General features: G+C 33.2%; 1 protein-coding gene across 14 annotated transcripts in view; it reads left to right on the forward strand.

The window, feature by feature from the left end:
- HMBOX1 (homeobox containing 1) overlaps positions 1 to 25,075 on the forward strand; it is a 162,811-nt gene that overhangs the window by 56,525 nt on the left and 81,211 nt on the right. For all 14 annotated transcript variants that reach the window (XR_004954881.1, XM_016144681.2, XM_016144683.2 and 11 more), the window contains exons 3-4: positions 4,212 to 4,688; positions 11,639 to 11,724. Coding sequence is in view for 13 of the 14 variants with exons in the window: in XM_016144681.2 (XP_016000167.1) it covers positions 4,212 to 4,688; positions 11,639 to 11,724 (563 nt within the window). In the remaining variant the exon portion in view is untranslated. The remainder of the gene's footprint in view (positions 1 to 4,211; positions 4,689 to 11,638; positions 11,725 to 25,075) is intronic.

A 25,075-nucleotide genomic window follows, 5' to 3' on the forward strand; every position in this document is an offset into this window, starting at 1 on the left:
ATCCTTCCTATCTACCATACTTAATTCATATTAGGCTAAGATGAAAATCCTAAGTGAATGTGCTGAGATTCCTTTCCTGAAGCATTCCTATTTGACTTTCCTTAGGCAAGAGAGGGGGAGAGTCAAAAGTTCTTTCTGAGTCTTTTGTTTCTTACTAAGAAGCTTAAAATCAGTATCCCAAGAGGCAAATTTTGGGGTGGCAAATCTTGGTTCCCTTCAATATGATGATTGGTTTGTGTTTTGTTTGTTTGTTTTTGGTCCATTTAATAAAACAGTTCTTGGAAGTCTCATTTATAAGGGCAGGTCAGTTTATGAAGCATTTTGAAAGCAGGAAGACTGAAGTTAGCAATGGACAGGCCTATTTCATTTTTAAGGGAAAAGAATAATGTATAGAAATCCCAACTTGCTAAATTAATAAATTAAGGGGTAAATTATTTATATTATCAAAGGGATTTGGCAGCTACCTTTAAAAAGACTTTCCTAGGATTAAGGATTGGTATACAGTATTCCGCCTTTATTCATGGGGGATGTATTCCAAGACCCCCAATGGATTCTTGAAACTATGGATGGTATCAAACCCTATATGTACTATGTTTCTTTCCTATACATATGTACCTATGATAAAATTATAAATTAGGCTCAGTAAGAGATTAAGAATAATAACTAATAATAAAATAGAACAATTGTAACAATATGCTGTAAAAAATAATTATGTGAGTGTGATCTCTCTTAGCAAATTAGCATGAATTTTTTTTTCCTTCGTTATTTCATATATACACGATTTGTTCTTACCATAGATCTTAGCATACAATTTTTTTCTTTTTTTCCTAAGTCAACAACTTTTACCTTTTTACTTCAGGGAAGCACTTTACAGTTTCCCTTTGGTATCTCCCAATTGTCAGCATCACTATTGTGCTTTGGGGCCATTATTAAGTCAAATAAGTGTTACGCACTGTGATATGGTAACTGATCACCAAGTCAAATAGTGCATCAAATAGTGCATTTGATCACCAAAACACTCTTAAGTGACTGATGGGTGGGTAACAGTGTGGACAATTCTCATCACAGGTGGGATGCAGCAGGAGGGCACGAGATTTCATCATGCTACTCAGAATGGCACACAGTTTAAGGCTCAGGAACTGTTTGTTTCTGGAATTTTTCATTCAATATTTTGGGACCTTGATTGACTGCAGAGAACTGAAGTAGCAGAAAGCAAAACCATGGACAGAGTAGACTACTGTAATACTGAGCACTCGATAGTGTGGACAGAGGGCTGGGAGTTAGAAACTAAGGTGTTAAGTGCCTCTTATAAGCCATTAGGAAAATAGTCATACATTTTTTTTTCCCAACAAACTCCAAGTATAATACACATACTGAAAAATGCACAAATCAGCAGTGTACAATTTGGTGAATGTTCACAGCAGTGTACCTGTGCAGCGTAACTAGCATGTCACATAGAACATTACCAACACTGCATACGTAGCATTTTAATAACACATTGTTTGTGTTAAGCAAGGTATACAGTTCTTTTGAAGTTGGTCAAGAGAAAAAGTAAATGAGTTACTTTGGTTGAAATTTTTCTCCTTGTCCTGACCAGGTGATAACTTATTATAGCGGGGTGGATATATTAAGGTAACAAGAAAATAGAGTACAATTGTAATAGCTAAAGCATTTAGAAAGCTAATAATTGGAAACTCCAAATGTAATGATAATGTGTTTGATTTAGCCTTATGTTGTTCTGTATGCTAACATGCAGTACAAACTTGCAGCCTGGGAGCAACAGGTTAAAAATCACAAAGCCCAGGTGTGTAGTAGGCTATACCATCTAAGCTTGGGTAAGTGCACTCTATGATATTCACATAACAAAATCACCTAATGATGCATTTCTCAGAACGTATTCCCACAGTTGAGCATGTATATAGGTGTAAGGTAGATACTGTGGCCCCTGGGCACAAATGTCCTATATTTGGTGTCCACACAATATGTTCGTTTTTATTTTTAATGAGCCTATCTCTAAAACTAGAATGATTTCATATAATTTTAGGTTTCTACCTGCTTATTTTTAAAAGGATTTGAAAAACGAAACAATCAGTGAAATAGAAGAGAATCCAAAGGTTAGATAGATACAGTTTATGTGGAAATTTTGTCTATGATAAAGGTGGTATTTCAGATTACAGGAAAAGAAACTTAGTACTCAACAAAGCATATTGGACAATCGGCTATCCTTTTGGGAAAAATACTAAAGCTCAGATCCTTTCACACTCATTAAGTAAATATAAATTCTAGATGGAGCAAAGATTTTAAATATAAAAAACTATTACTAGAATCCCTAGTCCATTAGTAGAGTGATTTGACCTAAGTGATTTTAACTGGAGACTTAAAAGAGTACAACAGTTTATGTCCCAAATCATATGATTCCAGTAAGTCTTGCCATATATTGGAAAGTAGAACGATATATGCTTTTGGAGGCGGTGATAGTTAGGTTTAAATTTTTTTTCTGCTGCTTAATCAGGCTATTTGCAGACTACAAAACCACTCTGAGCCATAGTTTCCTCAATAATCAATCAGTCAATATAAAATTTTATTAAAAATCTACCACAGAGGGTTGTTGTGAGGATTAGATGAGATTACATTATATGAAACTCTTGCTCAGTGCTTTCCTAGATGTGAATGTATAAATTTTTAGTATACAGAGATAAAGAAATAGGTCTCTGATAGTTTAGGGGAACTGTCTCAGAGCAGTTTACCTGTAAAGGATGAGAAAATGTCTTAACATGTATTTCCATCAGCAGACACTTAAGTGAGAGTCTATTACATGGCATGCATCCTATTTAGCACTAGAACTATAAAAATAAAAATAGAGGGAATTGTACACTTTAAAAATCTTAAATAGGAAAGTCAGCTTTTATAAGAAAGGAATTCATGTAGTGAGAATTTTGATGATATCTGACACTCCCTTAACTTACTACAGTCATGGGCTGCTCAACTGTGGGAATACGTTCTGAGAAATGCATCATTAGGTGATTTTGTTATGTGAATGTCATAGAGTGCACTTACCCAAGCTTAGATGGTATAGCCTACTACACACCTGGGCTTTGTGATTTTTAACCTGTTGCTCCCAGGCTGCAAGTTTGTACTGCATGTTAGCATACAGAACAACACAAGGCTAAATCAAACATAAGAGAAAATGATACAATGGAGGGATGCATTAAACAGGAGATGTGTGAGGCTACTGCCAATGTAAGGATATCCTGTTTCACAGCACACATTTTTTTTTATAGAGTACACTCTAAAATAACAATAAATAATATAGTAAATATGTAAACCAGTAACATAGTTGTTTACTATTATTATTAAGTATTATGCCCTATACATAATTGCTATACTTTTATATGTGACCGATAGCAACCAAGGTTTGTTTACACCAGCATTACCACAAACCCTGGAGTAATGTGTTGCATTATGACATTACAATGGTTATTACAATGGCTATGCTTTCACTAGGTGATAGGAATTTCTCAGTTTCATTATAATCTTGTGAGATCACCTTTATATGTCTTTGATCAAAACATATATGACTGTGTTTTTGTTAACTCTGAAACAGTTCCTGCTGTGCTACAGTATCTTGTGTTAGTTGAAGGAAACAACGTAGAAGCCATTTCTTAAGAAAAATGGCTACAACCATGGAAGGTCCATTTCTCAGGATACCAGTTAACAGAATGCATTACAGAGATGAAATACAAAATTGCTAAGTGCTGGGCAAAGTGGTGCTTAATAAGTTTTTTAAATATATCTTTTTAATTTAATTTAAATATTTTTTGCTGGTTATTAGTATTTGCTTGGGCTTAGCTTATCAAATTGTTTGTTTACACTAAATGAAGTTATAGAGTTCTAGGTCAGTTTTACTACTATTTAGCAAAATAAGATAATACAAACTACTTTTCAGCAACTCTCTATTAATACTCTAATGAATAATAATAAATTTGAGATGGAAGAAAACATTTGTCCATAATCACATAGCTTGGGCTTCATACTTGTATGTCCTTAATCTGTTGTTTGGTATTACTGCCATAACTGAAATTTTGGTTTATTATAATACTAATAATTTAATCATTTTTAGTAAAGAAGTCAATGTAGAAATATTGTATCGTCTACTGAACTCTTTGGTAGATACTATAAATAACAAGGCTTTTTAATTTTTTTGTTTTTAGTTTGTTGGAAACCATGTCTCACTATACAGATGAACCCAGATTTACCATAGAGCAGATAGATCTGCTTCAGCGCCTTCGGCGTACCGGAATGACTAAACATGAAATTCTCCATGCCTTGGAAACTCTGGACCGTCTTGATCAAGAGCATAGTGACAAGTTTGGAAGAAGGTCCAGCTATGGAGGAAGTTCTTATGGGAACAGTACCAACAATGTTCCAGCATCTTCCTCTACAGCTACAGCTTCCACCCAGACCCAGCATTCTGGAATGTCCCCATCACCTAGCAACAGTTATGATACCTCCCCACAGCCTTGCACTACCAATCAGAATGGGAGGGAGAATAACGAGCGATTATCCACATCCAATGGAAAGATGTCACCAACTCGCTATCATGCAAATAGCATGGGTCAAAGGTCATACAGTTTTGAAGCCTCAGAAGAGGACCTAGATGTAGATGATAAAGTGGAGGAATTAATGAGGTTAGTTCTTTTGCTTATTCAGAGTCCCCAAAATGTCTGTGTTCTTAGATTGGTTTTGAGTAAAAAGCTTTATTTCAGTTATTTACCTATAAGAATGGTGATTTCCCCCTATTTTGGAGATGAAAGAAAATTTTCAAATTTTATGTTTTTAATTTAGAATATCCCTTCTCTACTTTAGCCCTTTCATTTTGCTATTTGATAAGCCTTTTCCATTCTTTCTGTTTATCAAAGCAAAGATTAGCCTCTCTTTTATGGCTCTACTTGCTAACATTTGAATTTTCAGCAATGCTAACAGACACATTCTAATTCTTAAATCCATTCTAAGTACTTTTTCTGAGAGATAAGGTGATTTTATCATGATGTGAAATATGTACAATCTTAATTTTTCCCTCCAACATATCAATTAACAAAATAATTTTAAACATCTATTATATAAAAAAGTAGTGTTCTTAGGAAAAAAAGACATAGTTTCTACTCCTAAGAAACTAAAGTTCTAATTTTAGCAATATATATATATATGTGCATATGTATATATATATACACACATATGTGTATATACATATACTGTTGTATATACACACACACACACACACATATATATACTGTTATCTATTAGAAGATAAGTATAAGCACTTAGAGTTTGAAAAGAGTTTGAAACAGAAAAGAAGGAGGCATCCACTTCCAACATGGATAATTAGGAACGGCTTCACATTGGGCCTGGGGACACTTTGAGGGCAGCAACCATGTATGTTTGGAGGTTTTGTTTTCAGGATCCGAACTGACCATCATACGTGGTAAGGGTGTAATATGTTAAGTGAATCGATGAATTTAAGCTAAACCTTAAAGATAGCCTCTGTTTTGAGATATAGGAACTTTATTTAAAGTTAAGAGAATAGTAAAAGGTAGAAAAGGCATGTTTTGTCTTATAAGGACTGCAGATGGGCTAGGCTATGGTAATAAGAACAGTACATTAAGAGGTAGTGCAGGTTTTGGAAGATTTGCATTCCATACAAATAGTTTATATTTAAGTTGATTGGAGTTAAGGTGTTTTTACAGGTCTTTAGAAATAGAGATGATAAAAGCATTGTTTTCAGTAGAGTATCACTACAGGCATACCTTATTTTATTGTGCTTCACTTTATTACACTTCGCAGATATTGTGTTTCCATCAACATCGAGGCAAGACCCTCTACCAACAAAAAGATTGAGTCACTGAAGGCTCAGATGATGGTTAGCATTTTTTAGCAGTAAAGTATTTTTTAATTAAGGTATGTACATATTTTTAGACATAATGCTATTGCACACTTAATATACTATGTAGTATAGTGTAAACGTGACTGTTATATGCACTGAGAAATCAAAACATTCATATAACTCGCTTTATTGCGATGTTTGCTTCATCGCAGTGGTCTGGAAGCGAGCCTGCAATATCTCTGAGGTATGCCTACACTGTAGTAGGAAGGAAGGGCTGCAGATTGATTAGTTACAGTACATAATGGAAGACACCGTAGCAGGAATTTGTCAGAAATAAAATGTATAATTATGAGTTATAGTTCTTCCTAAAGATTTTAAGGTTTGAAGATAGTATAATGGTGACTTAATGTTACCATATGGAAAATCTATCCTGTAGTATCACAATGGTGTAATATCTTAAAAAAAAAAACTCTTGAATTTATTTTCAGGATGGAACTGCTTGTGTAGAATTCTGGACTGAATGGATTATTGTATCTAGATTCCAATGTAATTCCTGTAATAAATAGTTTTATGTAGAACAGCTATAGGACTTTATTATTTTAGGCTTTTAAAACTTAAAAATATACAAGATCAATTTGGCTTTGCATTTATTTCACTTGTTACAGCAGCTAGCTGAAGTTCAGATGTTCCTGTTGAATTTAACATATATATACAATTGTCAAAATTAAGAGAGAGAACCATTGGTTAAATAAAAGTTACTTCAGTCATCGAAATATAAAAAGGTTAGCTTTTAATTATCCTGAGACGAGAGCATATCAACAGTAAAATTTGTTAGGATGCTAGCCTGTTTTTTGTTGTTGTTACTGTTATTAATCAGTCTTAATAAGCTTTTAACATAAGTTAATTCCCAAATGTGTATTAGACTAACAAGAAGTTGGGGAAAACTTTCTTTTTAACAAAAGCCTCTGAAATTTTGGCCAGAGTCTAAAACTGGACCATTATCTCTTAGGTTGACATAATATTATAATTACACTATGTCTTCAAAATAAATAGAAAGTCTATTTAGCAGTGACTAAGATTTGTGCTTGAATCCTGCAATTACACACATTCAAGGTTCGTCATTGTTAATATTTCATTTACATAGTGCCACTTGTTGCATAGTTAGGACACTTTATTTTCTTCATTTTCTATGCCTCTTTCTTAGAACGACTACTTTGATCGCCTCTAATCATCTAGGGGTTTCATTGGACCTTCTGGCTCTCTGGTCTTCTGCCATTGTGCCCTCACTCACACCTGCATTCCTCTTTTTCTCAGGTTTGCAGATAATAACAATCCTTAGGTCAGAGGGAGAAGTTCGTTGTATGACTATCCTCACTTTTAATCATTACAACCATTCTGTAAGGTGGAACAGAAATTGAGATTCACAAAAATTAAATAATTGATCCAAGAAAACTTAAATATGAAATGGCAGAGCCTGAATTCTAACCCACGTCTTTATTACTGAATTGTCACCGTTAACTATTGCCTCTAAAAATAAGGATTTTATGTTTGTATATCTCAATAAGATTTTGAACAGTGGTTAATGTAACTCAAGACAAAGTGTGAATGTCTTAATAATGGGCTAACTATCTGTGAAACCCCCATGATAGTTGCCACTTCAAATCAATCACTTACTAACCCAGTGAATTTTTACTTGGTGGAATGTTAAGAGAAACTTTTTAGCCATGGATCTGAGTGTCCTATGCCCATGGAGGGCTATATTGCCCTTCCTGATGACTGAACACTGTGGGCTATTGTAGTAGGTTGAATTTAATGGTTTCTAGGTGGGGGAAATGGCTATCCGAATGTCTTACTGCCTCCTTTTCTACATGTATCATATATAATTCACATCTTGCATGTTCACATTGCCCAACTTCCAGGGCACTCAATCATCAGAAATATTTTTCAAATCTCATAACCTATTTGAATCTACACATTTAACTTTTAGTAATTTAAGGTACATAAAGAAGAGATAAGACCAGATCAGAAGCAACTGTATTACAGAATAGCATATAACATATCATTAGCATGTGGGAAGTAAAGTTGAAATGTTAAAGTACTATTGGAAGAGAAGATCTTTTTTTTTTTAGCTCTGAGGATCAAAAACTTCTTTGCATAGATGACAATCAAATTCTGTCTTCAAAAAGGGTGATTCCATGAAGAGATGTTATCGATTAATTCATCTAGATGTTTAGAAAGGGTTGTAGATAACAATGGAAAGTTTAGTAAGTTACAAAAATAATGGCAATGAAAGGTGTAAAGGTAGAATTTTATCTTCATGTGGAAATCACCCAAACGGATGAATCCAGCATGGCTATGATTTGGAAAAGGCAGTAGTAGGAGATGATGTTGATGGACTTAAAGTGGTTAGATGCAAATAGAGTGGTCGCTCATCTTGTAAGTAAGCTATGTAAGTAAGCTATGTAATCAAAGCTATGCACTTGACTTTAATTTCATAAGACTGGAGGAGTAGAAATTATGAGGAGTGTGAGATTTTTTAAGCGAAGGGAGAAAAAGGGATTTATTTTCTTCAAAGAGGATGTCACATTTCAGATGAAGAGAAGAAGTAAGGAGTAGGAGAAAATGAGAGAATTAGATTTGGAGTAAACAGAATTTTTACACCAAGAAACTAGTGATTTCACAGGATACAATGTATACAGTAGGAAAGGCATGTTGTTAAAGGGGGTGGAATGAGAAGAGAATGAGGGGGAATGTGTGAAAGTTTAAAGAACAAAGTCAACCTCATAGAATGGAAGTCTTTGAATTGGACACAATGAAAGTTGAGTGCTATTGCTATTTTGAAAGTACCTAGTAAAACCAACTGAATGCCACATCACTGTTTGTGTCTAAAATGACTCTAGAAGTATTTTCATAGTATATATTAAGTACTCAATACAGATGTTTGCTCCAATCTCAATATAGTTTTAACAGATCACTTGTTTCTTTTTTTCCTGGGGTTCTTTCTAGTCTTTTATAAAATAATAGTCATTGTTTACATAGTTCTTTTATTACAGTTCCAAAAAATTTTACATTGAAGAATTTTTTATTTTATGTGTTATGCACACATACACACATTTAGCATTAAATTTCATTAATTTTAATTTCAGTGCTTGGAGAAAAAAGTTAAAAGCCTTGTGACGGGGGTATTAATGTTCTCATGTTTACTAGGTGATGAAACCAGAGTCCAGGTTTATTAAATGACTTGCCCAAGTGCATCCTTATCTTTTACAAGTCTTATATTTTTCTTCAATTTAAAAAAGCTGCTCTCTGGTAAAGCAGTTGAGTAAAGAGATTTTTATTTTTTTAACTCATCGTGGGTACTTAGAAAGTTCCCAAGTATCTAAAAACATAGTCTGTGAGAGGCTAAATGAGTTGCTGATGTTTTGCAGACTTTTGGGGGTCCCCTCTGTCTTGCCGCTGTCCTTGATAATATCATATTGCAAGGCTGTGAATAATTCACAAACTGGATATTCCCTATTGCAGTAATTATCTGCTCTATATGATTTTGTGTCTACTCTAGGTAAATTTGATTGAAAATAATTGTTTTAAATTTCAATTTAAATTGGTAGTCAAGAAAATAGCATTTAATCATTTTCCCCACAAAGGCACAGTTTTTATTTAACCTTAATGAATGCTCTCTTAAACTCAGGTTTTATTTCCTAGAAGGACACTCAATACATCGAAATGCAGTCTTTATTTAAAATTTTTCACGTTAATGTTGCAGCTCTGTCAGAAACCAAATGAGTTGGTTGTTTTATGTATATTAGCCAATTGAAATAGTGCTGAAGTTATCTCTCGCTCAACTGATTAGTGATGGATTTTGAGAGCTATTTAGTGTACATTACCTATATTTTACTCAGCAGTTTGTTATTTTGTTTGACTTTAAACTGTTATTTTTGCCTTTTGCTTTCAAATACACACTTTTAAAATAAAATGAGAATGCATCTTTTCAAAGGAAATATGTTAGATATAAACAAGCATTTTGGAAGGATTCTAGCCTGTATCTAGATCAGAGGCTAGATCTGTATGAGAAAGTTTAGATATTGGATTAGGCAGTTGACTCTTTATTTTCTTCCTTTGGGAATCTTTTTGATTAGGATTGCCAACCAGTAGATCAGGAATATATTGTAAAACTCTAGATGGAAGCTGTCCCTGCTATCACCTCTCTGCCCTTTTTCAGGATTCCTGACAGAGAATGTGGAAATCCACTAACAGTGGATAGCCAGCCCATCCTCACCAAGGGGCTGAAGTATCTATCTGCTCCAAGTTAAATCACAACTGATTCTTTTCGGATAGGATGCTTTTCTTCTCTTTCTGCAAATAGTCTGTAGAGAAACTTGAGCTCCTATAAAGAGTTTGTGGTTCATTCACAAAACGATTGGTAAAGATTTCATGACCCCTTTGTCTCAGATTGGGGCCTGTAAACTTTTTCTTTAAAGGGCCACATGGTAATCATTTTAGACTTTGTGGCCAAGAAACAAAATTGAGACTATAGTATAAATATATACAGGAGAGAAAACAAACAGGCACAAATTTTAATTTACAAATTTAATATAGAATGATAATAATTAAATAGAATTTTAAAAATACAAACCTGCTAGTGAGAATAGAATTGGGGAGGGGATAATATTTCGCTTTTATTTGTGTTTAAAGATAGTGTCCCCTGCTGCAGATTTGACTGCAAATGTTCAAGGTGGAAACCATTCTTAGCTCACAGGTTGTATAAAGATGGGTGGGAGGCCTTTGCCGTCCCTGTATTGGATAATTAGTTACCACTCTTCTGTGTTGGTTTTGGGCTTGAACAAACATCAGTGCTCTGTTTATATAAAGCATTCAAATTGGTCAGTTTTAAGTATAATTTAAATACTTTTTTTTTGTTCTGGTGGAGAAACAAGTCTTGCCATTCATTGTCATTCTAGCAAATGTCTAATCTTTAGAGAAAATTTTTGAATTTTTAAATAATAAAAATTTATAAGACATCTTAGTGGAGGAAAAATTAGGTCTATAAGATGTAATTCCAAGGACACAGAAAAGAGTATAATTTTAAGTATGAATTGTTGTGTACATGTAATAAGAAATTAATCATTGCCTTTTTGTATTAAAATTTTATATGCAACCTATCCCATTTAACATTGTTTTGGTTTATACAGGAAAAGAAGGCAAATCAGAAGGCAAAGCTGTTCTTAAAATGGCTACTATGTTAGCAGTTGTGAGAATGATGATGAATTCTCTGCCTTTACCAAAGGTTTTAAAAGGAACTGCACATTATTTATGCAGTTGCATAGTTAACATGTGAACCCACAGTCTACTCACGACTGATTTTTTGTTGTTGTTGTTGCTTTTTATTTTTCTAGGGTTTCTGTCTGTGTAAGATATATTCATTCCCCAGTAATGAAACTTTGTGTATACCATATGGCAGCCTTGTTCCTAATGTGAATTATACACAGCATGCGATTAACCATCCTCTGGTATGAAACTTATATCTACTGTGGCATTCACTAAAGCGTCTGTCTGAATGGTGTGGTGTTTTAGGACTTGAATATTTGGTGTTTCTTGGTTTGTTTTAATTTCATGTTTCACACAAGCTGGTCTGTATATCTTTATTTTTGTGTCCTTTCTTTCTATGTTCTCCCCACCTCTCTGCTTCACCTTTCTTAGCAAAGATGAGGATTTCTACCTTCAACATACATTGTTGGTCTTGTCTTCTGTTTTTGTTAGGAGGGACAGCAGTGTGATAAAAGAGGAAATCAAAGCCTTTCTTGCCAATCGGAGGATTTCCCAAGCAGTTGTTGCACAGGTAACAGGTAAGAGCTGAAGAGCCCTTTATTCTGGAATCATGTCTAGTCTCTGCCTTCTGGTGCAGATGTTGGATTATTGCTTGCATTTCTGCATTGCAGTGCAGATCTGTCAACTTAGGCATAATAATGTATGCCTGTGATTTAAAACCCATTGTCTCCGATATCATGGAACTTCTCCAGTGATTTTTTTTAAAACTTGTGCTAGTAAATTTTAATAGCATTTGTAAAAAGCACAAAATTCCCTACTTTATGGCTGAAAAAGGGTTCTCTGGTTTTCTTGTAATTGTGACGGAGCTCATGACACATGCACATCCAACTGCTATCTACATTTCATATATTTAAAAGCTTTGCGGTCCTCCAAATCTAATCCTAGATTTTACCAATTAAAAAATGATTCATGAGAGTAAAGGAAGTTGTGTTTTTTTAACCACTTTTCTGTATGTGAAAGCTTTCCTCAAACCATTACTGAGAAGATAAAAGGTACCATTGTCTTCTCTTTGTTCTTTATATCCCATCCCATTACCCACCCACTGCAGCCCCATTCCAAGTATGTGGTGTATATGTGTCATTCTCTATTCAGATTGCATTTTTTATAAAGTTCTTAAATTTTGGAGTAGCATGTCTTTTCTTTGTTGGTATGTAGTCTCCTTTCCTTGGATATCAATGATTTATAAAGTCAACTATGCTTTAGTTATTAAAGAAACTCTTTCAGCTGCATTTTATAGTTCATAACATCATTGAACATTGTACATTGATAGTTATGAAAATTAATTTGTTCCTTCCCTCCCCCTTTTTTTTTTTAACATGGCACTAGCAGCTGTGTGACTTTAGACTTTTTAGTTTCTGTGCCTCAGTTTCTTGCCTCTACAATGAAATAGTTGGATCTAATCTTCAACAGAGCCTTGCAGTTTTGATATTATTTCTGTTCTCTAGATATATTGAGGATAATTTACGTAAAAAGTTGTTAGTGACCATTAATTTGGTTAAAAATGAAACTCGAGATTTTGTAAATCTTAAATTTTGTTTCAAGAATCTAAGGTAGCCAATCTTAATATGTGTGTGTATAACGTATAACCCTAGTAATATATTTTTTAAATAACAGTTCTGTTCATGGTAAGAAACTTTAATCAAAGGCATATTCTTTTGTATAGAAATCTTAAACAGAAGGATAGTGTGAATTTAATTGTTGTAATCTTAGGTGTTTTTCAGTAGGATATTTAGAATGTTACTTTTATTTTCAAAGATTAAGGTGTGGTGCTAAGGGCACAGTTAGGGCAAGTTAAATGAGTTTTAGCAAAAGCCACTGATGGGTGCTATGAGCAGATGGAGTGTTGTCTTTCAAGGTTTTTACTTCAGCCCCCAAGATTAGAAGCAGTAGTATCTTCTTGTTTGCCTGCCTGAAAAGAATGACAAAATTGTAGTGTTATAGAACAACATTATTAAGTTGATTTTGTCCAGGTGGAAATATTTCTGAATATCTTGAATACCCTGAATCTTGCTTGAATCATCTTAGACTTTTAGTAGCTTTTGAAACTGATTCAATATTGATGCAAATTACAATATTTTTAAAAGGAATTTCTTAGGCATCTCTAAGAGCATTAGATATACCATAATGGATTAACCATAGTACATCACATATTGTCTTTTTGGAAAGGGAAATGGAAAGATGTTTTAGCATCTTGCTATTCAAAATGTAGTCCGTAGAAGAGCAGTATTGGGAGCTTCTTAGAAATGTAAAGATACAGAACACCACCCTGAACCTGGTGAATCAGAATTTACAGTTTAACCAGGTCCCCAGGTGATTTGGGTTGGAGAAGTATTATTCTAGGAAGCTTTCCTGACATGAACTTCAGTGGGTCAACACTGTTTAACAGTGCCCCACTCAGTACTAGTCATCATGATGCCATCTCCTGTTTTTGAAAGCAAGAGTTTAAAACATTTTTACACATTCATTATCTATTGTATCACATGGACCTTTCTTTTGCTATTGTAATCATAGGATTTGGTACTGTTAAAAACTTCTTCCTCCTTGTCAGCCTTATTTTAGCTTATTCTTCCTCTTGTTCGTTCCTACAGCAAAAGCTTGGGTTCATTTTCCCTTGGTTAGATATCTTTCATGGTTCTCCATCTCAAAAATGAATTGAAATTCCTTATAATTTGACTCTAGCCTCTTTTTATTGTCATCTTCTATTCAGTTTACACTCTAACTGAATTCAGCTAACTCACCATTTCCAGAATTTGCTTACTTGGATGCTTACATATCATTGGTTGTGCCCAGCATGCTTTTCACCTCCTCACCCAGCATTATCAGTTCCTTTTTATCAAGATTGCATCAGTTACTGTCCTCATTACACCTTCTTTGATCACTTTAGCTCATGTGGGCCTCTCTTTTTTCTGAAATTAGACTTAGTTCAGGGTCACCACCCTGAAGTACTAAACCTCATTTCAGTTACTCATTTTAGAGTAGTGTTCTTTAAAAGCAGTGATCTTTCTTATACATCCCCAGAGTCTAACATTGTACATGCTCTCTGAAGAGGCATGTTTACCCAGCTGCCTTGTACTGCTGCCTTAGGATAAAGCGAATGTAGGTGAAGCTAACACAAACTATACATGTGAAAATTTATCCATTATGCCTTCATCTGGTGATGTTCCTGCTCCAGAAATAATTATTTACTTGCTCAACAAATGCTGCATGAATTTCTGCCCTTAAGGAACTCACAGTTTTCTTTTATGTTTCATTTAAATTATTTGCATAAGGCGGGAGATTGAGGATGATTTTGAACCAGATTGCTTCATTGTCGCATTGGTCAATGGGGACATTTTGAATTCATGTGTTTCTCATGTATTATTATGTTACATTTTCATCCAATCTGTCCAGTCATCAAGCTAAATTCAGAGGCAGGACTTTTCATTACAGAAAAGAGATTGAGTTAGAACCAATGTAAAGCCTGGCCCTTGTTATTGGCCTACTTGGGATAGAGTAGCCTGAGTAAGGCAGCCTCCTAGGCATCCAGGGCCCACTCACCGGGGTACCTGATCAGTAGTACATAGGCACATTTTTCTTTATTTAAACAAATTAGTTGAGTATATCTTAGAAGAATATCTATCTGATGAAGTCTACCCCAAAATAAAGTTGAAGATATGGTACTCCAGAATCTCTGTTCTGTAACAGAGTTTCTTAAAGTCAGGTAAGTTCAACTCTAATGTGTGAAATAATGAAATAAATCAACCCCGAGACAAAAAGGAGAACAAGCAGTGCATAACAAAAGAAAATGCTAAATAAAAAAAAGTGTAGTGAGGTGCAAAATCATAACACATGTGCTTGTTCCAGAAACAAATACAGAGGCTTCTTTTTATAGATTCAGAGGATTTCTATAATAAGATAAACAAGAAGTTCATGGGTGGGGTCTGTATAAATAATATCCTACTGATAGGAAAAATGACAGTATAAACAGGATATAATGGCAGTGCCTGCTGAATTTCCCAGCATGTTATTTGTAGCTTCTTTTACAGCGTCACAGCTGCTCTACCAAGGGTGGATTTTTACCTTTGTAAGAGGTTGAGCAAGAGTCTAAATTCTCACTAACAATCGTGGGGTGGGGAGCATAGTTTTTGCTTTAGTAATAAACATGTATTTTATATTCACTTTCAGAGTAAAACATTTTCTTTGGCTGATAGTATTCTTAAAATACAATTTTCCTTTTAAATGACCTCAGAAAAACTGAGTGGGTTGAATAAATAAGTAAATGGGCGGCAGAGCTTGAGCGAGTGCTTATCAGCCAAAGAAATATACTAATTGGATTTATATCCTCTTAAAAAATAAATGGAAGAAAAAAATTAGCATTTCTGAATTTTAAGAAATTTATCACAATTTCGTTTCCTTGAATGATAATAGTGTAATGGGAAAGCAGCTGTTAAACTTTAGAATATTAAAGTTCTAGTTCTCTGTCATTAAATTGTGACCCTGGCCAAATCCATAGCTTCTCTGTGCCTCAGTTTCCTTATTTATAGATGATGGGCTTTGACCAAATATTTTCTAAGTGTCTTTTCTAGCTGTCAAGTTCTATTCTGTTGTTAAATTGTTGAGTACATTTAACAAGTGTGCATCTTACCCATATATAGTGACTCATTCCCAAAAGTAAGAATTTGTGTAAACAGACATTCTGAACAGGTTTTAGAAATGTTCCAACTGTACTCAGACCACTTCCCTTCTTTTTATTTATCTTTGAAATGAAGGATCACAACACTACCTATTCAGTTTAATTGTAATAATTTTTTACAAAGGTGGGTATATGTCGATTCTCTCTCTAATCAGACTACAGACCAGATACTAAAAACCACCTAAAGTGTCAATATACCTTTAAAAAAAAAAAATAGAAGACTTTTTTAGAACAGTTTTAGGCTCACAGCAACAGTGAGTGGAAAGTACAGAGAGTTTCCACATACCTCCTGTCCTCCACGCACGCACAGCCTCCCCTGCTGTCAGCATGTGGCACCGGGGTGGTACATTTGTTATAATCTGTGAACCTACATTGACACATCATTATCACCCAAAGTCCATGGTTTACATTCGGTATAAATGGTTTTGTACATTCCAGGGCGTTTTGAAAAATGTTTAATGACAAGTATCCACCATCATAATGTCACAGTATGATAACCGAAGTTTCACTACCTAAAAATCCTCTGTACCGCTTCTATTCACCCCTCCCTCTCTCCCCACAACCCTTGGCAACCACCGATCTTTTTACTGTCTCCATAGTTTTGCCTTTTCCAGAATATTATATGGTATGTAGACTTTTCAGGTTGGCTGCTTTTTATAGATTCAGAGGATTTCTATAATAAGATAAACAAGAAGTTCATTCACTTAGCAATAAACATTTACATTTCCTTAATGTCTTTTTGTGGTTCAATATCTTGTTTCTTTTTAGCACTAAATAATATTCCGTTGTCCAGATATACCACAGTTTATTCATTCACCCACTGAAGGTCGTCTTGCTTGTTTCCAACTTTTGGCAGTTATGAATAAAGTTACTATAAACAAATAGAATTTATATGTATATTAGAAAAGCAATGTTGATAGGGCATAAATCACAGAGGATGGACTTGCCCTTTTATACTACAACCAGATAGAAGTATGCTATTTAACAAGATATTATCAGTTCCTACGTAATGAATCTCACTAGTCTTACGTAGATCTCCAATTTGAAGGCTATTATCTGCCTACAAAATAGGCAGATTTATACATTCGAGTTGTAACTTTTGTCTCCAAATTGAAGGGGTTTTAAAGTTTTTGTTTCTGTTAGGAGAAAACTTCTATTCAAATCTTTATGAATGGACTTAAATTACCAACAATACAAGTGTTTTTGCAGAGTGCATTTTAGGATTTTCTCTTGTTTTACAGGCCCTGGAGAATAAGAACAGATGGTGTCCTGTGGTTCAAAAGATTCTTTTTTATTTCATTTTTTTCTTATCTTTTGCAATTTGTTAGAAAATTATTTTCTTGTATACACAACACATAAGGTTACTTTTTTTTTTTTTTTTAAATAAGAAAACATTTACTCTCTATATCTGAATACCCATATTTTTCCATTTTGGTGATAGCTAAATGAAAACTTGAAGTGAAAATAATTTCAGAGGATACTTTTTGTTGTTAGAAAATCAGGTTTCTGTAAGTCTTGAAATTCGTTGTCCTATCAAGGCTTTCAGCACCTCAAACGAGTTATAAAGGGCTGTACATTTTTAGTGTAACAGTTGAAGGTTGGTTTTCAGTTATAAAACAAGATTTCTATTCCCCCTGTATTTAAAGTAGAAACTATAATTAAATTTTTTTTTTTTCTGCCATAAGCTTTGACAAAAGTGACTTTTAAAGGTTAGGCACAGATGTAGTTTTTCCCCCTTTAGTAATTTTTATTTTTGTTTTCCCCAATTACAGTTTCCTAAGATTGTAGGAAAAAGTCTGTATGTAAGTAAGTCTTAATATATCTTCCACAGTTTTATGAAATATTTTTTACCTATCACAAATTAATTATCCTCATATTTAAAAAAAAAATGGGCAGGGATAAATGACAAAAAGAGGTACTACCCTAGCAGGAAATTCAGAAAGTTCAGCTGTGGTACATGTGACCCATCAGGCAATATTATAAATAACTTACTGCAGAAGGAAGCTCTGAAGCAAATAGATACCATTTTTTGTAAACTATAGTTGTGGCCTTTTATGCATTGAGGAATTAATACTGTTAACTCTTGAAATATACTCAGGGATAGATCTTAATTCAATGGATTTGACATTAGTTATTACAAATAATTTGTTCTGTCAGGAAGATGTACTAGATTTAGCAATGTGTGGTTACTAGCTTTAGGTAAGAAACCGAAGCTTTAACTAACCAAACTAACCAAACTTGAGGGTCTTGATATCTGATAGGCCTATATAATATTTTAAAACATCATTGAAATTCTCAGGCCTTTGAGAAAGCTTTTAATATCAGCATGTGTCAACTTCAGCTAAATTTGACTGTATCATTTGATCCTCACAGAATAAACTTGAGATATGCAAGGGAATGTGTTTTTTTTTTTTCAGTCATTTTTATTCAGATAAAACTTGCGTTAGAGTTCTCTGAGTTGTACCAAATACATACAATACTATAACGATTACCAAAATCAAGACAGAAAACATTTTCATTATTTCAACAAGTTCTAGCATGTCTCTTTGCAGTCAAATACCTCTCCACTGCAAGTCCCTGGCAACCGCTGATCTGTATTCTGTCAGTATAGTTTTGCATTTTTTAGAATGTCATGTGACTGACTTTTTTCACTTAGCATGGCACTTTTGAGATTCGTTAGTGTTATATGTATAAGTAATTCATAACTTTTAAATGCTGAATACTAGGCCATTGAATGAATATAACAAAATTTGTTTATCCATTAATATGTTGATGGACATTTGATTTGTTTCCAGGTTTTAGCTATTAAGAATTCAGCTCCTATGAGCATTTGTCTGCAGCTTTTTGTGTGGACGCAATGTTTTCATTTCTCATACCTAGCAGTGGGGTTGTGGGGTTATTGGTAACTATATGATTAACATTTTAAAAAAATACCAAACTGTTTTCCAAAGTGGCTATACCATTTTGCATTCCCACCAGCCATATATGAGATTTCCAGTTGCTTTGCATTCTCTTCAGCACTTGGTATCTGTGCTTCTCTTTTAAGTTTAGCCATTCTAGTGCATATGTAATGGCATCTCAGTTTTATTTTGCAATTTCTAATGACTAATTATGTATAGCATCTTTTCAGATACTCATTTGCTATTCATGTATCGTCTTTGGTGAAATGTCTGTCAGATCTTTTGCCCATTGTTTTTTAATCAGGTTGTTTGCTTTATTATTGATTACAAGAGTTGTATATATATATATACTGAGTATGAGTCCTTAAATATGTGTATATACGGATATCTTGATCTAAGGCTTTCTATTTCATTTTCTTGATATTGTCTTTCAAAGAGCAAAGGTTTTTAATTTTGGTGAAGTTATATATATCATTTGTTTTCTTTATGGTTCATGCTTTTTGTGTCCTAAGAAAACTTGCCTTAATGAACTCTCAGAGATTTTGTTTTCTTTTAGAAGTTTTATAGTTTCAGTGCATACATTTAGGCCTCTGAACCAGTTCAAGTTAATTTTTGTATTTATGAGGTAAGGGTTATTTTTCCATATGGATGTCCAAATATTAGAGCACCATTTGTTGAAACTGTCAGCAGTGGTCAAGAGACAAGTCTTTTTCCATTCAGTTACATTGGCACCTTTGTCAAAAATCAATTGAATATGTATGTGTGGGTCTATTTCTGGGCTCTCTTGTTGTGTCCCATTAATCTTTATGTCTATCCTTATACCATACAAACTGTAAATTATTGTTGGCTTATAGTAAGTATTGAAATCAGAAAGTGTAATTAATTCCAACTTTGTTATTCTTTTTCTAGATTTCTTACAATATTCTAAGTTTTTTGCATTAAGATTTACATTTTTAAATCAGCCTTTCAATTTCTACAAAAAAGCATGTTTGTAGTTAGATTGGGCTTTGGATTGTGTTGAATACATAGATCAATCTAGCTTTTGGAATTGAGCATTCCCATCCACAAAGATGGTATATTTCTCCATTTGTTTATGCCTTCTTTATTATCTTTTAACTGTGTTAATAGTTTTTAGTGTACAGATCTTGCACATATTTTCTTAAATTCATCTCTAAATATTTTATATTTTGTATACTATTTTATTGGTACTATTTTTAATTTCAATTTTTAATTGTTTCTTATGTCATAGATACATTGACCTTTTCTGTAATCTTGCTAAATTCATTCATTTGTTTTAGTAACTTTTCTTTTATGGTAAATTCTTAGGATTTTCTATATGGATGATCGTGTTATCTTTGAACAGAGATGATTCTGTTTCTTCCCATGTGTAATGTTTTTTATTTCTTTTTCTTGCCTTATTGCACTGATTAAGACTACTAGTTAAACGTTGAATTTGATGATGAGAGTAGACATCCTTTTCTTTTTCCCAATCCTAGAAAGCAAGCATTCAATATTTCATCTTTAAGTATGATCTTATCTGTAGGTTTTTCATAGGCACCCTTTATCAAGATGTCTTTCAAGAGAATTTCCTTCTATCTCTAGTTTCTGAGAATTTTTATCATGAATGTAGGTTGTAATTTGTCAAATGCCTTTTTTTGCATATCTATTGAGATGATGGTATAGTTTTTTCTTTTTTAGTCTTGTTAATATGGTGAATTACGTTGATTGATTTTCAAATGTTAAACAAGCCTTGCATTCTGGGGAGAACTCCACTGAATCATTATGTAGTATTCTTTTTATATGATTGGATTCAATTTGCTGATATTCTCTTAAGAAGTGTTGCATCTGTGTTCAGGTATTACTCTGAATTTGTTTTGTTTGTTTTTTCTAACCTTGTAACATCTTTGTCTAGTTTTGTTATAATAATGTGGCCTCAAGACAAGTTGAAAAGTATTCGCATCTCTTGTATTTCTAGAGGAATTGGTGTAGAATTGGTAATATTTCTTAAATATCTTTATTTCAAGACTGCTTTATTTTTATTATATGGAATATCTTACACTTGTTCATGACTAACTACCTAGATCTAATCCTATAGGGCTAATACTCTATACTAAAGCCAAGAAAACAAAGTACAGAGTAGTAGGGATTATTGGGCCTTTAATACCTTAAAAGTTGCTAGTACTTTTCTACATGATTTTACCCTTGGCAGAAATATTTTTCTCTTGCCAATTGCGTAAAATAGCAGGATTACAAACCACAAACCAAATTGAATTTGCTTTAGGTAAAGCAATAGCCCTTCCCCTATGCCCTAGTATGCCTGAGTAAAGAACATAGTTTTCACAAATGTAAGCTTTGAAATTTTGCTTCCCTTTCTGTTCCCAAGCAGATCCATGGACATTTTGGTTTTGAACACATTGATTTTAATTCACGTGTCCAATATAACATTTCCCTAGGCTTGCTGTCATTGTTCTCAGTGAGAAACAGAGGAAAAGGTTTTTAGAAACATTCTTAATGTGATATCTATTTAATATTTTGAGACATTTTAAGAACTAGAATATGCTATTTTCATAGAAGCATTTTTTTCTCTTTTGTTTTAAACATAAAGATTGTTGTGCTTAAGCTATTCATTTCATTGCTAATTATTTTTTGAAGGACATTTATTACCAGTTTGTTTTGATTTTTTTTCTTTAGGACATAAAGAGCCTCTTTGAAATGTTTGAGTGCTATGTGTTAAAATAATTATTATCATGCATAATAATATTTATAACAATGTCTCTTAAACCATTTTTGCCCATGTTTTTTTTTCTTAGTCTGTTGCTCAGCTTTATTATTATGCTAAATACCAACCAGAACAGCATATCGCCCTCTAAATAAATGGGTTGTAGGTGACCAGTGACTCTGCTTTTTACTTCTGTGTACTTTGCTAGCTAAATCTCTCTTTTTAGAAGGTTTTTATTTATAGCTGTAATTTATTTTAACACTTACCAAGTGCTAGATGCTGTGCTAACTGTTTTATATATTTGAGAGTTGGGTGTTAACTTCTTCAGTTATAGATGAGAAAACTGAGACTAAAGGAGATTCAGTCATTTGCCCATAGTCACATAGCTAATTGCTGTTTGCCTTGCTACAAAGCTAATGTTTTTGACGTAGCGTTTCAGTATATAGAGGCAGTGCAGTACAGCAGTCAAGAGCAAGACTTCGAGGGTTCAAATGTGATTTCTATCACTAGTTATGTAACTTTGGACAAGTCACTAAATGTCTTAAGCCTCAGTTTCCTGTTTTGGAAAATGAGAATAATAATAATAACAACTACTTAACAGGGTTCTTGAATACATTAAATGAGTTAGTTTATGTAATGTTTCTGGCATAGTAAGTGCCATAGAAGTTTTTTTTTAATTATTATCATTATTAATCATTATACAACTTAATGTTTGGCCAGCAATCATGTCCTCTTTGTCTGTTTCCAAAAATTGACTTCTGAAGCTGAGCTTACTGAGATTAAATGTGTTAACCATCATATTTCTCACCTTGGACCACTTAATAATGAACCATTAAAAATATATAGCACCCTCATGTTCATAGCAGCATATTTATAGTAGCCAAGATATGGAAATAACCAGTGTCCATTCATGTATGAATAATAAAATACTATTTAGCCATAAAAAAGAAGGAAACATTTGCAACAACTTGGACAGACCTTGAGGGCGTTATGCTAGGTGAAATAACTCAGACAGAAAGACAAATACTATGTGATATCATTTATAAGCAGAATTAAAAAAAAAAAACAACCCAGACTCATAGATATGGAGAACAAACACATTGGTGGCTGTGAGAGTTGGGGGCAGCAGGGTGCGGGAAATGGGTGAAGGTGGCCAATGGTACCAGCTTCTAGTTATAAGATGAATAAGTCTTGGGGATGTAATGTACAGCATGGTGACCCTAGTTAACATCACTGGATCGGATACTTGAAAGATGCTTAAGAGAGTAGACGTTAAAAGTTCTCATCACAAAAAATTTCTAACTATGGTGATGGATATTAACAAACCTTTCGTGGTAATCATTTCACAATGTATACACACATCAAATTATGTTGTACATCTAAAACTAACACAATAAAAAAAGTTGAAGATAGATCAGTGGATTTTAATGTAAGTATGAAAAAATTTAGTGAGTCGATTTCAGATTCAACATCACAACTAACATTTAAGAATCTATTGTCAAGTTTTAGCGCAGTATCAGAATATCCACAATTATTGGAAAAGTTATTAAAATACTCCTTCCTTTTTCATCTTAAAAACTACTATGTAAATTTCATTTTGACATAAGCATAGGAAACTTTCTTCATCATGACTCTAATTCCATGGTTTGACATGCACAAAATTGCCTTAAAAATGTTGTTTATGTAATTATAGCTAATATCCTGAGTAGAGTTAGGAAGTGGGGAGGAGAAAGTCCAGCTGCCACGTGGCAAGATCTGTCTCTCTGCCCGATAATCTCTCTACTTGCTGACCTCACCAGGATTTTGTCTAGTATTCTTATTTTATTATTCAAAAAGAAGGGAAATCAGTTGTGGTAATGATTGCACAACTCTTTGAATGTACTAAAAACCATTGACTTGCACACTTTAAATGGGTGAATTGTATTGTTTGCGAATTATATCTCATCGCAGTTTTTAAAAGGAGAATAAATATAAACATTATTTTAATATACTTTCTGAACAGAATTAGTTCCCTAAAATGGAATTTGAAAATTTTCTATACTTATTACTGAAGTAAAAGTCTATAATTAAACTAAAAATAAAAAAATAAAATGAAATACATATTTACTTTTTATAGTAGAAAATATATTCTTATGGTTCAAATTTCAGAAGTACATAAGGGGTATACTGTGCTAAATCTCTCTCCTGTTTTTATGTCTTTTTAGCCATAGCCTCCTTTCCAGAAGAGACTAATGTAACAGTTTCTGTAGATATTTTATGCATTTATAAGCAAATAAATATATCTATAGTTCTTTTCTCCTTTTTTTTTTTTTTGCCAAAGAGATGGTATGCTACATACACTATCCTGCACTAAGCTTCTCTAACTTGAAAATTATTCCATATCAGTACATAAAGAGGATTATCACTGTTCTATGTGTGTGTGTGTGGCAGTTTTACTCTTTTTGTTGCGACATAAAATAATGATGCATCTTATAATCAATGCTGTTATAGATTTAATGAAAAGTAGTATAAACACTGATGAACGTCCTGTTTGGATTGATCTCTAAATCAGTTGGAGCGACCTATCGTCTAACCATTGTTCTCCATGTTTGCCACTAATTGGGACATTGTTAGACTTTTTCAAGTTTTGCCAGCCTGAAAGAAATGAAATGATATTTCAATGCAGTTTTTTAATTTTTAATTTTTATTTTTTATTGATATGTAATTGACATATAACATTAGTTGCTGGTATATAACAAGGATTTGATGTTTGTATATATTGCAAAATCATCACCATACATAGCAACATCCTTCAACATACATATTTGCAAAAAAATTATTTTTCCTTGTATTGAGAGGCCTTTTAAGATCTACTCTCTTAGCAACTCCTATCATTTCAGTTTTAAAATCATTATGCCGATTAATGTTTGGATTAAACATCACTTCAGATTTATTAGCCATTTATGTTCTTGCTGTGAATTGTCTGTTTAAGTCTGTTGCTTGTTTTTTATAGCGTTGACTTTTTCAGTTTCTTATTTTATTTTTTAAAACTTTTTGACAAATAAAAATTGTATATATTTAAAGTATATAATGTGATGCTTTGGTATATGTATACTTCGTTTTAAAAAAATGTAGAGTATGCACTTTTAAATACTACAATTTTTAACCAACTGTTAACATTTAGCAATTCAGTAACTACTTTAAGCCACTTTTTGCCTTTATCCCATGCAGACACTACTTGTTTAATAAATTAAATTAAATTAATTTAGATAGAGATTTAGATAAGATTTCGGCTTAGTGATAATAATTACATTATTCTTTTAAATGTGCATATTCTTTTATGTGTAATCTCTCTCCTTAAAAAAATATTTATGTACACCCCCTTTGACTATGTGATTTATCTTCTAGGAACTCTTCCTATAGAAATATTTGCTTATGTCTGTAATGATGAATATGCAGGAATACATATTGCAATATATTATATGTTAGCAAAAGGCTGTAAATAAGCTAAGTGTCCATCAGTAGGAGACTAGTTAGGTAAATACTGGTACATCATATTATGGAGCACTGTTTGTTCATAAAAGAGTAAGGCACCTCTA

Source organism: Rousettus aegyptiacus, unplaced genomic scaffold (assembly GCF_014176215.1).
Source record: "Rousettus aegyptiacus isolate mRouAeg1 unplaced genomic scaffold, mRouAeg1.p scaffold_m13_p_16, whole genome shotgun sequence".
Classification (NCBI taxonomy): Eukaryota; Metazoa; Chordata; class Mammalia; order Chiroptera; family Pteropodidae; genus Rousettus; species Rousettus aegyptiacus.